Source organism: Alosa pseudoharengus, unplaced genomic scaffold (genome assembly GCF_046254945.1).
Source record: "Alosa pseudoharengus isolate Yale_2024_CS ecotype anadromous, Long Island Sound unplaced genomic scaffold, YU_APseudo_1.1 YU_APseudo_1.1_scf_12, whole genome shotgun sequence".
Classification (NCBI taxonomy): Eukaryota; Metazoa; Chordata; class Actinopteri; order Clupeiformes; family Clupeidae; genus Alosa; species Alosa pseudoharengus.
This window is the reverse complement of record NW_027468587.1, coordinates 12,837,694-12,850,193: the sequence shown is the minus strand read 5'-3', so window position 1 is coordinate 12,850,193 and position 12,500 is coordinate 12,837,694. Positions and strand designations below refer to the sequence as shown.

Here is a 12,500-nt window from a genome sequence, read left to right as displayed (position 1 = left end):
GTGTGTGTGTGTCTGTGTGTGAGTCTGTGTGTGTCCTTGCCAGCATAAGTGTAAGGGGAGGAGGTACAAACAAATGAAAAAGGGCCTCTAGAAAGAGCCAGGAAGGCTATCTGGCAGGGCCTCTCCACACACACACACACACACACACACACACACACACACACACACACACTGGTCTAGATAATTGTTATTCAGTCGTCCTTAATTAGCTGTGCAGGCCAGCTCCCTCCTTTTCTTATGCTAATTACACTCCATTACAGCTAGTTTCTCTCTCTCTCTCTCTCTCTCTCTCTCTCTCTCTCTCTCCATCTAATCTCTCTGTCCCTCATCTCATTTCTTTCCCCCTCTTCTCTCCCCTGCTCATCCCTTCATTCTGTCATCCCCCCATCCTAGACAGATTTTACACACACACACACACACACACACACACACACACACACACACACACACACACAGCCCTTCTCTGTTGCCATGGATGTGTCTCATGTGCAGTGTGTGTGTCTGTCTGAATTTGACCATCCATGAGCACTGTGTGTGTCTGTGTCTGATTGTGCACACCTTGTGTGTGTCTGTGTCTGACTGTGTGTGGGCGTGTGTGTGTGTGTGTGTATGCTTGTGCATGCCTTGTGTGTGCCTGTCTGACTGTGTGTGGGCGTGTGTGTGTTAATAATAATAATAATAATAATACTTTTTTGAAAGGATTTACCAGTGTCAATCATATATGTACAGTATGTATATTTCACTAGCGATATACATTTCACTATGATTCACTTATGATCTGTACTTCTGAGTGTGTGTGTTTGTGTGTGTGTGGGTGTATGTGTGTGTGTGTGTGTCTGTGTGTGTGTTGATTAGAGTCAGCTCATCACATTCTTAATTATTGTGGCTCCTCTTGAGGTGTGTGCTTGCCATCTTTACAGGTTTTAATCTTGCTCGCTTGGCGCTGTCGCCACGGCAACTGCGGTAGAGGGGCACGTGTAGTGAGTCGCTGGAGACACAGAATAGTGGACACCACCCCTCTCCCCTCCCCTCCGCCAATTATCCAGGGGGTGTGATGGGAGACTGCGTGTGTGTATGTGTGTGTCTCTGTGGGTCTCTGTGTGTTGGGGAGGGTGGGGGAACATGCTGTACCCCAATCCAGCATTCTAATTGCCTTCCATAATGCTGTTAAGAGAGCGTTGCTTCTGACAACACAGTGTGTGTGTGTGTGTGTGTGTGTGTGTGTGTGTGTGTGTGTGTGTGTGTGTGTGTGTGTGTGTGTGTGTGTGTGTGTGTGTGTGTGTGTGTGTGTGTGTGTGTGTGTGTGTGCGCATGTTATTAAGGGTGGAATCAGCATGCTTTTGTGTTGGTGTGCATGGAAGTGGAAACAGGTTTGAAAAGCTGTGTGATGTATGACTGTGTGAGCGCGCACACACACACACTCACTCACAGACACACACACACACACTCACTCACACAGACACACACACCTGCTTTAGGGAGCTCTTTTGTAGCTAAGGAGGCCTGGAATGCCCATGTGACGTGTTTGCCGAGCACTGATGTTTGTGTGACAGACACCTTTGACCTTTGACACACACACACACACACACACACACACATTCTCTGGTGTGTGTGTGTGTGTATGTATGGTTGGTGGTCAGTGCTCTGGGTCAGGGGCCTTATTGGCCTTTGTACACTGCTGTGAGCTACTGACCCAGGGTCAGGTCATTCATGGCAGATGCAACACTTCACAAAGGCGCTTGTTTCCCAGAAACACCCGCAGGCCGCTTTGGATTTCCTACTGACGCATGTGTTCTTTTCACACAACTTCAGAATGCAAACAGATACTATCACACACACTCACGTGGACTCATTTACTCACTTACTCATTTACTCTCTCTGTTTCTCTCTCTCTCTCTCAGACTCTGACAAAACTTGCATGCACACGCACAGAATCGTTCACACTCCCTGACTCTTACACATGGGCACACAAACACATACACACATACACACGCATACACCCATACTCTCACACAAACAGTTGTACACACACACACACACACACACACACACACAAATGAATGGCTATGTGAGCATCTTCCAAAGCACGTCCTTGACTACAGTGTGAATCCTAATCCTCCATTGATGTTTGTGTGTTTTTGCAATGTTGTGAATCTGGAGGAAACAGCACATCGCCACACACTCACACAATACATTCACACACTTGCACATAACACACTCACATGTCACAACACACACTCACACATCACAATACATTCACATGCGACCAAACTCACAAATCACCACCCGCACAATTAACCACACACTTGCACATAACACACTCACATGTCACAATACACACCCTCACACACACCCTCTCACACACACACACACACACATCTCATCTGCACACAGAGTGCCTGGCCACTTGAATAACCTTTGGAGCTACAGCGGTCATCAACACAGAGACATAAGAGAGAAGTCATCAGTTCTAAATCAGTAGATCAGGCCGAGTGGAAAGGAACTAATTGAATATTAAATGTGGTGTAATGAATGAAAGAGTGTGTGTGTGTGGGGGGGGGGGGGGGGCAGAGCGGAGCAGAGTGTTTCCAGCGTGTTGCTAATCTGTGCTTGAGTGTGTGCTGGTGTGTGAAAAGCAACCAGAGGCACGACGAGCAGTGACTAACCGATCTTATTAACAGATGCAGTCAATATGTCGCATCAAGCCGCACTGTAGTTAATGTTATTAGCAGGCCCAGTCAGACGCCCGTAGTGAAGATAAAGGACTTGGTCACATCTAGAGAGCCTGGGAGCTCAGAGAGAATGAATAGAATGTGAACTCCCAGGAAAAACGGGGGACCTCAAGGCCCCTAGATACAGATAGGAACCAACAGTGACTCCGCTGTTGGTTCCTATCTGTATCTCCGTTATTTTCAATGGCTTGCATGGCATGTACCATGGCATGTAACTTTGACTGCAGCGCACTGCAAATCATAGCTATTTAGCGCTTAGCGCAGCACAACCACAACACAAATCTTTGGGCCATTAGCTCAAGCTAGCGCAACATAGTAGCAAGCACAACGCATGCCGCTTCCTATCTGTAAGCCTCTTCCTGGTGCTCGGAGTTGAGAGCCTTGACATGAGAAACCACTTCATGTCCAGTTTGTCAACATCAGTGCACAGATTTTCTCAGGAGTGTGGAGGCTTGTGGATGTGCATAACAGGTTCCACTTGTTTAATGAGGATTCGGATGTTTTTGGGGTGATGGGATGTAGCAGCACTCAGCACACAGTGAACACACACTAAGCCCGACGCAGTGAGCTGCCTGCTACAGCGGCACTCGGGGAGCAGTGAGGGGTTTGGTGCCTTGCTCAAGGGCACTTCAGCCGTTCCTGCTGGTCGGGGTTCGTACCGGCAACCCTCCGGTTACAAGTCCGAAGCGCTAACCAGTAGGCCACGGCTGCCCCTGCTGGCGTTGGCGTTGGCATCCATTGGAGGATGGGTTGATTTCCTGCAGTGGGCGAAGAGATAAGGAGGAATGAAGGGAATTAAAAGCTGCGGAGCTGCAAACAAAATGACATTATTGCTAATAACAATCTTCTCTAAATGCCGAGCATCGCCTCCCGTATGATTGAAGTTTCTCTGTTTCTGAGGAAATAACTAAATATGGTCATGTCGCCAAAAATGTTACACTTCGCCGCATTGAGGAGAAATCCAGGGTCGCCACAGAGAAGGCCTCTCTCCAAGAAGGCTGGCGCACTTCTAAAACAAGAGGAAATACAAGAAGAGATTTATTTCTCTTTGTCTGGACCGTAAGCTTTGGCTGGGCTTGATCGGCCTACTCCAGGATTCTCTCGTCTTATCGTCAAAGCGTGCAAGATTAGCGGTCTGTTAGCAGCGGACTGTCATAATTATTGTTTGGTGAAAGACTTGGATCCATGTTGTGTGCGCGAGAGAGAGAGAGAGAGAGAGAGAGAGGATGAAGAAATTGTTTTCGTACGTCTTCCAGAAGCTTCTGAAGGGGTCTGGTTCCATCTCAGCACTTGTACAATTAGATTCTCATATGGAAGGATCAGATGAGCCCAGAACAGTAATCCTCCCCCATTATTTATGCTCAGATTTGTTTGTGGCGTAATCCACCGGCCTGGATTACAGTCAATTAAAGGCAGGACTATCTCCTATGTGATCTGAAGCCAGGGTGTGTGTGAATGGCGGAGTGGAGCTTTTGTCTTCTTCTCTAGTGGCCTGTGACCCTGATCACATCAGATACGAGGGCTTAGCACACGACTCCTTTCTTCTCCGCTCTCATCCCCCTCTTTGCCTCTATCTTTCTTTTCCCTCTCTCTCATAGTCTTCCTCTGATCTGACACAGCCAACACCAACACATGGTCACAATCCAGATCCAGTTGCGTTTGGACTCTTTATAATGATAATAGTAATAATCACAGTGAAAATGCTTCTTGCACGTCCTTTCTCGGTCAGTCCTGATGAAAAAACAAAAAAACGTGCATGTTGTTTTCATGAAGAGAGGAAGTCTGAAGCTCTCTGACCTGTGTTTGTGCGGAGAGAGCGAGGGAGAGTGAGAGAGAGTGAGAGAGAGAGAGAGAGCGAGCGAGCGAGCCCTGAGGCTTGTTTTTCCTTCCTCTCCTCTCCCTCATCCTGATCAGATCATATTGCAGTCCTTTAAAGTCCTCCTGTACAGGCACGCCAAATAATTTGAGGCTATGCTGAAGAAAGCCCCTACAGGCATGAAGAGTGCTGTTTAAACCGTGTACCCATCATGCATCTGTTCTGTCACAGTCACAGCTGTCTCCTCTGCAGGTTGCAGTGACTGCAATGGGATCAGATGCGTTTGTATTAATGTCTTATTAGCAGAGGTTTATGTTTCATCTTACAAAAAAAAGCAGTCATACGAAATGTTTTTTTTTTGTTTTTTTTTGACAATGAATTTCTTTTGTCTTCTCTACTGATTGTACTGATATTCATCCTCACATTTACATTCCTTCACGCTAAAGTTTATTTCATGCTTAAAAGTTGAGAATAAGTCAAGGGCTTCTGAAAGCCAGATTAAAAAGCTAATCAGTTTGCACGCACACAAGCATAGAGGCTTATCCTTTGTAAGACAGCACACTAACGCTCTAAATCTTACACACACACACACACACACACACACACACACAGGCTCTAAAATGATGCATGATTGGTTTAACATTCATAGCACTTTGCGGGTGCCTGGCAGTAATTGTATGATCTGTATGGTGAATGCATTCATGCCGTGTCGCCCACTCTAGCTCGCTCACACTCTCACTCCCGTTCTGCACAGTCTGCTTCATCAATGGCTTGCCACCGCTTCACATGCATTAGGCAGTCGCCATTGCCTCTGATAGTGCATTTGTCAATGTAGGAGTTTTGAGATGTGTGTGTGTGTGTGTGTGTGTGTGTGTGTGTGTGTGTGTGTGTGTGTGAGAGAGTGGTTGCAGAGGTGAAGCAGGCACATCTCATCCAACACCCTGAGTCTAAGGCTGCATCAACATTTTGTGCGTTTTCGTTAATAAACAAACTGCTATCTCTGTTCTAACACACGCTTCAGCGATGTATCAGAAGGTATCTCTATCCATACGCATACTGTATAATCACATACCACATACTCTAAACGTCCATTTATTATTATAATTGCCTTGCGAGTGTTCATAGTTTCTCTAATTACAGTTTTTTTTCAATCGCTAACAAGCACTTACCCATACTTTAGATACTTTTTCGAAACTCTTAACACAGACTCACACATACAAAACACAATTGGCCAAATGGATAATTTTCTTCTCAAAAACACATTTTGTTAAATATATACTAACACATCTTTCTCTGCACACACTAACTTAGGGGCAGCCGTAGCCTACTGGTTAGCACTTCGAACCTGTAACCGGAGGGTTGCCGGTTCGAACCCCGACCAGTAGGCACGGCTGAAGTGCCCTTGAGCAAGGCACCTAACCCCTCACTGCTCCCCGAGCGCCGCTGTTGTTGCAGGCAGCTCACTGCGCCGGGATTAGTGTGTGCTTCACCTCACTGTGTGTACACTGTGTGCTGAGTGTGTTTCTCTAATTCAAGGATTGGGATAAATGCAGAGACCAAATTTCCCTCACGGGATCAAAGAGTATATATCATATACTGCAAACTAGTCACCTTTCGGCAAAACATGCAATCCACCGTTTTTACACTAAATTTCTTGGTTGGGAACTGTATGTCCACATGTAATGTTCACATTCAAAAACATTCCAGTAAAAAGCAAATCAGTTTTTTTTCTTTACTGTTTACCACAGGAGGTTCAGTAGAAATACTGTACCTCTGTACAGTATGATAGAACAGAAAAAGTTTTACAGTATTGCTTACAGTGAACAAAATATCCATGAAACACACAAGAGCATTCTGAACAAAAAAACAACAGCAAAGAGCCCAGCCAAAAAGAGGGGGGGGGGGGACTAAAAAAAAGCACAAAATTACTGTATCTAATCTCTGCCATCTTCAGGGTTACATGTTTTCATCAACATCGCATCTGATATTACCGTATTCAAAGCGGTGCCAAAACCGCTTGGTAGCAGGAACAGAGCAGAAGCAGAGGTTTCTATACTGTATCTAAGGTTTGGAATATTGTTTTTGCTATTGTGGGATGTTGTGTGTTAACATTCGTAAATACTGCAAAAACAATCCATAATTTTGTTGGGAGGTATAGATTGTTAAGAAAATGTAAGCATTGTAAAGATATTGATTATTCTTCACTAAGTGGTAATATTATGACTTTGAAGGTGACCCCCTGCTGACATTTAATGTTATTAACTCAGAAGTTGGAAGGCAGTGATTTTCAAAGGTTTCATTTTTCCCCCCTTTATTAATTAGTTACATAGCGTGGCAGAACAAGGCAGCCCAGACTTCTTTTAGCTACGTAGCGTGGCAGATCAAGGCAGCCCCAGACTCCTGTGTGGATGTGTGGAAGGCTGGTCCTGTGTTCTCTCTGTGTGGGCTCATGAGGTAGTGCTCTGGGAGTGCAGCTAATACAGTAAGTCACCCAAGGGACCACCACAACAGCTGGTGAAAATCAGTACATCTGCATTGCATTGTGACCTGTCTTGGAGTCCTGTCTTGGAGTCCTGTCTTGGAGTCCTGTCTTGGAGTCCTGTCTTGGAGTCCTGTCTTGGGAGTCCTGTCTTGGAGTCCTGTCTTGGAGTCCTGTCTTTCCTCCTGACCTGCCTTATGACGGAATGTTGGTGCTCTCTTCCTAGCTGTTCTGGACAGTGCCATAGCGGCAATTCAATGCACTTTACGTAAACGAAAGGAATTAACATTCATTGTACATGGAGTGGAATAATTCAGACATAAACACAGTGTATCTGATTAAAATGAAGTTTATTTGGTCAGAAAGCTGAGAAGAGTGCTGGTCTTACGTCTTGGGCACTGTGTAAGTTACACAGTCTAGTTTACTCGATAGGTCGAACTGTGGCTTTGGGGTCCAGCTATGCCAACATAGCTAACTGCATAAATAACTGCATAAAGATAGTTTAGCAACAAGAGATTGGGTGAGATAAGTCAGCAGTGAAAGTGGAGGCCTGGGTGTTGTGGGTGGGCGTGTGTGTGTGGGTGGTCATTTCACATCCTTATGCCTACACCATCCAGCAAGCTGTTGAGCTTCAGAAAGGACAAAACACCAGTGAGGTGTGTCTGTGTAGTTGTTGGAGAGACTCGGATTCAGTTACATCAGCTCAGTTACGCTACATTAGCGATGAGTCGGTGCTGGGTTGCCATGATACCTTTGTGTGCTGAACTTTGACCCCTGTTGCACAGCCCTCCTGCTGAAATTCTCACAAGTGCACTCTGGGATACACTGGGATTCCGAGATAGCGTGAAAGAAATCTAAAAAATCTTATTCTATGAAGGGATCATCACCACTCCCCCCCCACACACACACACACACACACACACAGACACACACACACACACACACACACACACACACGCCTCTCTTTCAGACATAGACCATCATGGCTCTCATTTATTCTTGCCTTTATTACTTGTATTGTCATTTCTGCCACTCACTAGGACATGGTGAATGATGTGGTGGGGTCCTCTTCTTTCCTGGCTGTCCAACAGGACACGCGGTCCACTCATCTCCTGCCCGGCCACATACGTGCACACACACACGCACACACACACTCGCTCACAAACTGACACACTCACTCTTCATATCCACACACACACAATTTATTTGTTATTTTTATTTATTTAATTTGTTCCCAAAAGAGACATCCCTATAACAGAGGCACACACACACACACACACACACTGCCTTAAGTAGCATTGTAAAAATGCTCATTGAAATTCCCTAGAGCGTGTGATTCCTATAATGGGAAAATAATAGGCTTTTTGTTTTCTTTTCTCATTTTCCTTACTTTTCCCAAGACTGCAATACCATACCGTTCTTATGTGTCATGATGGCTTTTGACATACAAGGCATATTTTCACAGTGGGCAGGTCTTAGAAAAAACATTGCACCTGTCTAGGTACCTTAGGTACTCTGTTCATTAAAAAAAAAAAATCTGTTAGGGATGGAACTGAAATCATCTCAACTGAATCACACTTTTCCTGCACTGACCCCTGTTGAAAAGATTGAAACTGGATATGTTTTTTTGAGCCTATGTGTGGGCGTTTGCATGTTGTCCATATTAGCACATAATGAGTATGCCTCATCTCGTATGGAAGTAAATGAATACAAATAATAAACAACAAAAAGGGCTCAAAGTCCAGGAGTCATTTATTTAGTTAGTTTTGATATTTCCTGTACGCCCTGCAATATGCTAAAAAAAAATCATTCAAAATAAAAGAATGTTTCTCAATTATCACCTGAATTAGATACTTTGAACAATCACCGTTTTGGCGATTATATGCGGTGGTAGTTAGAAACAGAACAATAATTGTAGTCTTCAAATAGACTTGGGGTTTTGGGGTTAAATATTCTTTCAAAGACTGCAGATTGGTTGTAAATGACATGGTTTTGTCCTTGTCAAACTCTTTCACCGCCTCTCTTCTCTCCCTCTCTTCTGTAGATGGGCGAAAGACAGAAAGTGCTTGTGACGGAAGAGTCTTTTGATGCTCAGTACTACGTAGCACACAACAAGTTCTACCAACAGGTAAGAAGCACTTCTGCACACACTGACAGACTGTCTTAGGGTAGCCCAATGGCACTGGAGTAATCTGGAAAGAGGGCCCAATGATGCAGTTTATTTACAATGTGATAAAAAAAAAAAAAATGTATAAATATATTTTCCACATTCCCGTCCCAACATTCTGTCGCCCCCAACATGATGAAAGTGAAAGTTAGCAAACTAACACTTACAGGTGCAGTCAGCGATCGTACGCGATTTCAAGCCCATTTTTGTCACATTTAGCAACCATCTCCTCACCCGTTAATGACCCGTTAGCTGCCCATTCCGTGAATATACAAAAATATAAAAAATGGCAGCACAGGCTCCGTAAACTGAAAACATACCCAGTGGGGGCAGCATGTCCTTTAAACAAGCCGAAGCCAGTCCCCTTCCTGTCTGAACACGCAGTCACTTCTCACCAGGCTTCAAAGCACCCTTGTAAAAAACCCATCCCTAACATCATCATATAAATCAGTCTTAACAATCAGCAAACGTGTTTGAAGCACTCTCTCTTGAAAGAGATAGTGGTAATTCCACTACAGGTAGAGGGAAATTGTTAGCATGGCATGTCTTCCTCTCCCCCGGTATCGGGCTAATGCAGGTGGAGATGATGTCTGATATTTATTTTTTCTGATCTCGTTCAGCTCCCAGACCTTTTTTTTTCCCTCCTCCCGTAATCCCGTCGGGCAGCTGTGGCATGCCTTTGAATGAGTCAGTGAGTCGGTGCCGCCCCAATGTGTGGGGCACCCCTCGGCAGCCGTCTGCGCGGAAATGAAACCGCCATTTTGGTGTCTGGATGGGGAACAGGAAGTGGCGTCACAGCATTGAGTCACAACGGACACGTAGGAGAGGGAAGCCCCCTAAGCCTTCGGCCCCGCAGCTGTTGACTCCATAGCCTCGCCAGGGCGGTGTCCAGCTGTTTGTGGGCATCATGACCAGGCTTCCTGGGAAGGTGGCTGGCTATGTTTTTTGAGGGGTGGGGGGGGGTAGCTTCATGTCATTCAGCGTCTTTGATGATTAAATAAGTTAAATGTAGGTAATGAAGGTAAAAAAAGTCTGTGAGCAATATTAGAGGCATGGCTTTATATAACCTTGACCTTTGACCCCACAATCTTGAGCCCACACACAAAAACACATACACACACACACACACACACACACACACACAGTACAGACACACACACACACACACAATCAGACAACCTTGTTTCAGCCCTTTCAGTGTCCTATACTAAGAGAACACACTTTTCCTCCTACCCAACTCCACCAAATACATCTCCCTTCTAAGTCAATGGGCCTCACTGTTAAGTTGCCCAGACCAAAGTTGTCCGTCTGACAAATACCAAATGCACATGTTTTTTGCCAATGCGCTCATTCTTCTTCACGAGTGTGAAGTGTGGCCTCACGTAGTGTAATGTGTCACTGAGTGTGCATCAGTGTAATGGAGGAGGCAAGTGCAGTGTAGGCGCATAGCAGCCGTTTCAGGCAAGCAGCCTTCCAGTTGGTTTGAAATGTGTGCCTGGTCCCTGAAGGTGTGTGTTGGGGGAGAGAAGTGGTGAAGGGGTCGTAGGTCAGGTGAAAGTGTTACAGTCTCTGCACCCTGCACACACACACGCACACACACATACAACATTTCTGTGGGTGTAATGGCAGGCGTCCCAATACTGTTGCCTATATGGTGTATATTAACTTCCCTTTTGTTCCTGTCTCGCCCACTCTGTCTGAGTGGTCCCTTCTTCTCTTGGTCTCTCTCTCTTCATCCCTCCCTCTTTCACTTCTTCATTCCCCTTTACAGACTATTATCCCCCTCTCTCTCATGTTTTCTCTTATTTTTGTCCATTTCCTGTTTTTGTTTTATTTTTACCCGTGACTCATATTGCCAGCATTCCTGATTGTTATAGATGTAAGGGGCCAATAACACAAGCACCCCCCCCCCCCCCACACACACACACACACACACACACACACACACTCACAGACTCACACTCACAACAGTGCAGACACCGCTTCAGCTTCACACGGGCACATGCATGCTTAGAAGCAGTGGCCCAGGTTTAGACATTTTAATAAGCCAATGACCTTGTTTTACGCAACCTGGTCAGAGTGGCCAATTTAGGCCATTGAAGACCTTTCAGCATCTAGGGAACAGAAGAATGGGAGTCTTTAAGATGACAAATATAGATGAGGTTGCCTTGGAAACAGCTTGAGTGACAGGCTTTGTAGTACTTCATACTGCAGTGTCTAGTTGCTATGGAAGGAATGTTTTCAGTTGCATTTACTACCCTGAATTCATACTAGGCAACCTTAATGAATTTTCATTGTTTCAGAGATGGTTATTTGAATGTTCTGCACTAACCTTCATTCTCTCATTATATGGTACGAATAGGGAAAAGGGAAAAATAAAACGTCTTCTATAGGCCAATAATTGGTGCATAGGTGTGACCTTCAGGCTTGATATAATTGAATTTTTCAAAAGCCATTTTTCTCACAACTATGAACCGAAAGTCATTACACACTTACAACACAAGAACGTACACTCAGAAGGTTGGGGGAAAAAGGAAGTGGTTCTATCCGGATTAATTGGGGGGAAAAAAACTCTCGAGATCTAAAGAGCCAGACCAGGTGAGATTGCACGTAATGTGCTTTAAACCTGCCCAGGAGTCCTTTTATGCTGGCAGCCTCCATCGAGCGGCGCGTGGCAGTAATCTTCACCACGAAGCATAATGACGGCACTTTGCTGCCGCACACCCCACCTGCGTCTCCCACGGCGACAAGTCAAAGCCACTCTGATCCCTCGGCGTGAGGTCCATCATTCCCCTTGTTGCGCGGGGGGGGGGGGGGGCTGCGGCACAGCGGGGTACAGCACAGTGTGTGTGTCACGGTAACGGCACGGCCAAAGACATGGCGGTTTGGCTGCCCTGTGATGAGCCACCGGGCTCGAGGCCATTTGGAGTGAATGGCCGAGTCAAATCCTTCCAGATCTTTCTGTCATTCCTGTGAATGCATTTGTTTGCCAACGTCAAGGCCTGGAGTGCACATTCGACCAAGTGTCAAATACAAAGTGTGTGTAAAGTACTTTCCCTCTCTATCTGCCACTCAATATGGCAGGCTTTCTGCACGCTAACGGACAGTGTCCCGACTTTGCCACCCAATGTGGTGCAACAGGGGAGCTTTTGGGCAGATGGGGGTTTGATGTTTCAGCTTTAGAAGTGTTCACTTAGCATCACTGATCTAGAATGTGATTCATTCAGTTGATTCTTAAGTCATTCTCTCTCTCTCTCTCTCTCTCTCTCTCTCTCTCTCTCTCTCTCTTTCTCTCTGTTTCTCTCT

The 12,500-nt window shown here is 45.5% G+C and overlaps 1 protein-coding gene across 1 annotated transcript in view; it reads left to right on the top strand.

Annotated features, from left to right (window-relative positions):
- cdkal1 (CDK5 regulatory subunit associated protein 1-like 1) overlaps positions 1-12,500 on the top strand; it is a 273,052-nt gene that overhangs the window by 248,926 nt on the left and 11,626 nt on the right. Inside the window, exon 13 of the mRNA XM_076280154.1 lies at positions 9,072-9,155. Coding sequence (XP_076136269.1) covers positions 9,072-9,155 — 84 coding nt within the window. The remainder of the gene's footprint in view (positions 1-9,071; positions 9,156-12,500) is intronic.